At 48.6% G+C, this 5,123-nt stretch overlaps 1 protein-coding gene across 1 annotated transcript; it reads left to right on the forward strand.

Annotated features, from left to right (window-relative positions):
* Window positions 1-735: 735 nt before the first annotated feature.
* On the forward strand, window positions 736-5,106 carry LOC106805171 (E3 ubiquitin-protein ligase ARIH2-like). Its single transcript, XM_014806666.1, has 4 exons — window positions 736-2,161; window positions 2,703-2,928; window positions 3,503-3,704; window positions 3,969-5,106. The coding sequence occupies exons 1-4, from the start codon at window positions 1,143-1,145 to the stop codon at window positions 4,229-4,231; spliced, it is 1,710 nt and encodes a 569-aa protein (XP_014662152.1). The 5' UTR covers window positions 736-1,142; the 3' UTR covers window positions 4,232-5,106.
* The last annotated feature ends 17 nt before the right edge of the window (window positions 5,107-5,123 follow it).

Consider the following 5,123-nt stretch of genomic DNA (forward strand, 5'->3'; position numbering starts at 1 on the left):
TTTTTTTTTTTTTTTTTTTTTTTTTTTTTTTATTTTATTTTTTTTTTTTTTTTACGTATTATAGATCGATATGAGAGAGAAATATTTGTACAACTTATAACTTTATATTATTCATATGTTCATGATACTACGATATATACAAACTTTTTTCAGACAATGATATATTTCGTCAGGCAGGATCTCTATCTATCTATCTCTCTGTCTTTCTCTCTCTCTCTCTCTCTCTCTCTCTCTCTCTCTGTCTCTGTCTCTCTCCCTCTCTTTTTTCCTCCCCATCTCTTTTTTCCTCTCCCTCTCGTTCGGTCTTTCTTAATCCCCTTTTCTCTTTCTTCTCCTCCCTCTTTCTCTCTCTGTCTGTCCGTACGTCTCTCTGGTTGCGAAACTAAAGCGCTGAAGCGCGTCAGCCTTCAACTACATATAACAAGATGAAAACGCGCTCTAAAAATAGCGGCCAATGAGAGCTGCGCTTAGGCGCAGCATCACACGCAGTCGGACATCTTATCAATGAAACGACATCGGCTAAAAATAGCAGCCAATCGTGTGCGGTGTTTACATGCCGGTGTAAACTACATTTTTATTGCGGCGGCCTAGATGGGGAATATCCCACACGCTTAAACGCGAGCGCATTGGCACGGAGCGGACGGTGTCAGTCTAAACGCGTTCGCCGCGCGCTGGCAGTAACCCCGGATTACTCATCGACTATTATGCGCAGAAACAGGCGCGCAACAGCACGATTGCATCACAGAGGCAGCAAGCAGTGATCGCCTGTAACTACGACCAAAATCGAACGGTATAAATGCGCCAGATGGACGAATCGGCACACATTCACACGTGTCTGCGTGTGCATGTGCGTGTGTGACGTATGTGACGCTAATATAGCGTGTGCTGATCGGCTATCCGTAACGCCGTACAGCCGGTTTACAGCGGAGACAGAGTTTCCAAAACCCGAGGCTAGATCGCGCAGGGAACGCTGTGGATGCTGCTGACATCCCGTGATCGATACGGCATCCTCGCGTAAGTCGCGTCTCCACCAACGCGGCGAATAAGTGGCAACGCGCGCGTAAAGGTCGACGCGTACAGCGGAGGCAGCACGTACCGCACGCGCACACATACACGCGGGGCTTCGCATTCACAACCCCGAGATGGCGGACGCACAAACATGGCCGCAGTTTTTACTGCGCATACAGCTTCCCGTCGAGAGCGAGCGACCGCAGGATCCGACAATCGACGACGGGCTGCCTCTCGCGGCGGGATGCTCGGGTTCAAGGTCGCCCATCCGGCGCCGCTTCCGGCAACCCGTGACGGCTGACGAGGCGGGATTTGTCCCGAGGGATGCGTACGCGCTGCGGGGATTGGTCCGTTACGCGTGGTTGCTGGAGTCGAGCGACGCGTGCCTCCTGCGACCCGGGCAGGACGACGACGACACCGACGACGACGTCGAAGACGACGACGACGACGACGACGATGACGTCGTCACGTCTGTGAGTGATGACGTGAGCGCTACTGAGATCGACGACGTCGGTGATTCGTCGTCGGCCGCAAGCGGGGAGGATTCCGTAACCGCGCACGAAGGCGACGCTCTCTTGCGGACCGTCGAGGAACATCTGAACGTCCTGCTGCGTAAGTACGAGCTCAACACCATCACGGTGACGCACACCGATGAGTGTCTGAGTCGTGCCGCGTTTCAGATGATGATCGAAGACGTCTCGGCCGAGCACGTGCCGGAGCTGCAGAGCGACAGCGACTGGATGCACATCATGGTCACCCTGTTCCTCGCCGCGCTCGAGATCGACATCAGCGCCGCCTGGGCGCCGCTGCTCGGCGCCGTCGGCTACGTCGCGCAGCACGCGCGCGCCGGCCGACCGCTTCCGTTTCCGCACATGCCGCTGCAGGTCGCCGAGTGCGAGGTCTGTTTAACGGTGGCGACGCTGCGAGCGCGACCCTGCTGCGCGCTGCTCGTCTGCGAGCAGTGCCTGCAGACGTACGTGCACGTGCAGATCGGCGACGGCGTCGCGCAGATCGACTGCTGCAACGCCGACTGCGGCGGATTCATGCATCGCGACGAGATCATGTTCATGCTCGTCGATGCCGAGACGAAAGAGAAGTTCGTGCGATATCTTGTCGACGCAAATAACGACCCGAGACAGAAGACGTGTCCCAGGTATATAGCTGGCTACCCCCACCTATGCCCCCGCCCCGCCCCTCCCGTATTTTATTTGGGTTGGCGCTAACTGTCGAATGCAGAATCGATATATTACTCGGTACGAGGCGTAATTATTAAACCATTGAGAAAAAAATTGCCCATTTTTACCCAATATTACCCATCAGTCAACAGTGCTGGTCCATCGCCAACAATAACTCCAATGGGTAATTTCGGGAATTTACATTTCATACACCGAAATACAAGTTTATCTATGCTTATTTATCTATTGGGAGTTCCGGGTTACGGCGTGAGTCGGAAGTATTTTTATTGGCAATGGTCCATGTCTGTTTATCAATACAGATTTGTTTAGCACTATTAGCGTCCTGTGCAGCACGATGGTGCTTATAATCATAGTGTTTGTATATATCTATGGTATAATATTCGATAGTATATTTTACCATTACTTGCATTACCATTGCGTGCACTGATTAGTTTATTAGCCTCTAGCATCGTGGGCTGAAGTGTATAGCCGTACAAGAGTATCATGTTTTCTATACAGGTGCAACAAAATTATGACTCTCGAACGCGAGCCCACCTCGGGAAAAAGAAGCGCCGTGACTTGCGTAGACTGCCACCTGGTTTGGTGCTTTCCCTGCCATGCCCCGTGGCACGAGGGACTGTCGTGCAAAGAGTACAGAAAGGGCGACAAACTGCTGCACGAGTGGGCAAAGCATAACAGCGAGGAAATGCGTCAACGCAACGCCCAGAGATGTCCCAAATGCAAGGTATGGCGGTCATTAGGCAGAGCAATTACGCAGCTGCAGCGACTCAGTGCTCCTACGCCCGCACTAACGCACGCACGTACATACGCACGAAAACGCATGCATTTACGCGCGCACACACACGCACGAAAACGCATGCACTTACGCACGCACACACATACGCACGAAAACGCATGCACTTACGCACGCACACACACACACGCACGAAAACGCATGCACTTACGCACGCACACACATACGCACGAAAACGCGTGCACTTACGCATTCACACCAGAGGAGGCACATATTATATATGTCCCCACCGACGCAAACACAATTTAGGATGTTGTTCATTGTTGGCAGTACGATATTGCTCTATTAATAATCCGATATTTATTATCCGGCAGTACGATATTGCGTATTAATAATCCACCGAGCAAGAGAATGGCGCCCGTACGCCATGAGTCAATATATTCGATCTCTTATTAAAGCGTCTTTTCTCGACACCGTTAATTGCGTACTCATACCTACTGGTATAAAATGGTACACATGGGGATGTTGGTTAAGACTTTACATGCCTATAGCTTATTCCTTGCAGGTATATATTCAGAGAACTTCCGGCTGTGACCACATGCAGTGTGGAATGTGCAAGACTGAGTTCTGCTACCTGTGTGGACAACGTTTTATCGCGCTGGGTTTGTTAGGCAACCACGGGAGCAAGTACAGCATATTTGGTTGCAAGTACGCATTTCGACCAGAACAGACGTGTATTCGCAGGCTCGTGCGGGGATCCATATTTGGTAAGGCTCATCAACACTCCGCGGCGATTGTAAAATCATCGCAATACATCGTGTATCATTATATTAATTATCCGCATTTGCATACGCTTTTCCTACGTAACTTTGCATTGTCTAAAAAAAATTGTATACAGTCGGCAATAAAGCACGCTTGGACGTCCGTCCCTACACACTACCAGAACGGACTCACAGATAAAATGCTACTTCGCCCTGTATTTAAAACAAAACTTGACGAGCGTAACTATTGGCTCTGTGTGCAATTTACAGCAGGTAAAGTAGCGGCGTCTCCTGTTGTACTTACGTTGGCGGCGGCTGGAGGAGCTCTGGCGGTAGGTGCCGCTGTTGTCGCCTTGCCTTACGGGATGTACAGACTCGGGAAAAAGGCGAGCAAAAAATTGGAAAAGCGGAAAGAGGAGAGAAAGGAAAGAAAACGCAGAAAGGCACTTCTCAAATCTTTTCATGACGGAATATTAGTCATTTCGTCGCCAATTGATATGATAACGGTTAAGCCAGAGGAGCTCCCGTTGTAACGTTTTAGTTCTTACTCCTATAGCTCTCGACTACTCGAGGTGTTATCCGTGATCGTATGTTCGGGTCTACGTATATTATTAAGATATACCGCTGTACGCATTATACATAAATTAGCCAACACTGAAGGTACGTATTTCAAACACACACATATTTAATAGTTGGTAATGACGGTAACATATATATGCCCGTAATAGTGAACCGTAGTGTACAGCTGTGTACGCGACATACAAACATGAACTTACATATCTATAGTAGTCTTCGTCAACGGTGAAAGCAGTACGAATATCTCTTGCCACGTTCGTAGTAGTGCAAATAGTAGAGACGGCCGCTATCTATCCCGTGCTGCGTGCACACTGTTATATATACCGCGCCCTCCTATTGTTTAGGTTCTGGTCACGCTGCATAGTTCAGCGCCCGAGGTCAGCTGCGCGTTTACACAAAAGGCTTGTTATTATGCAATTATCCTATGTCTATCTATTTTGACTATTTCTGTATTACATTACTCCCTTACCATATGACAAGTTGGGAGCCGTACTATTGCGGCGAACAACTTCTGTTAACGTTGTGATGCTTGCTTTTAATACGTATATTTTTTGTAACCGGAAAGACTAAATTATCTGTGCATCTAAACTTTACTCTTCTCTATTATCTATTCCTTCCTTGTTTTGCTTCTTTATGGCTATGCATTATGCTATTTCATTTTTATTTTGTTACTTAAAACACCTCCACCTAATTTTACTTAACTAAATTAACTAAAATTTACTTTATATTCTATTAAACATTATTTTCTGTTATATAATAATAAACAATCTAGCGAAGTCGCCGTCGTCCTCGTGGTCCGTTGGTGTGGGGTCCGTGTCGTCGCTGTGGTGGTCGTCGTCTCGTGATCGT

Source organism: Priapulus caudatus, unplaced genomic scaffold, assembly GCF_000485595.1.
Source record: "Priapulus caudatus unplaced genomic scaffold, Priapulus_caudatus-5.0.1 Scaffold103, whole genome shotgun sequence".
NCBI classification, from domain to species: domain Eukaryota; kingdom Metazoa; phylum Priapulida; class Priapulimorpha; order Priapulimorphida; family Priapulidae; genus Priapulus; species Priapulus caudatus.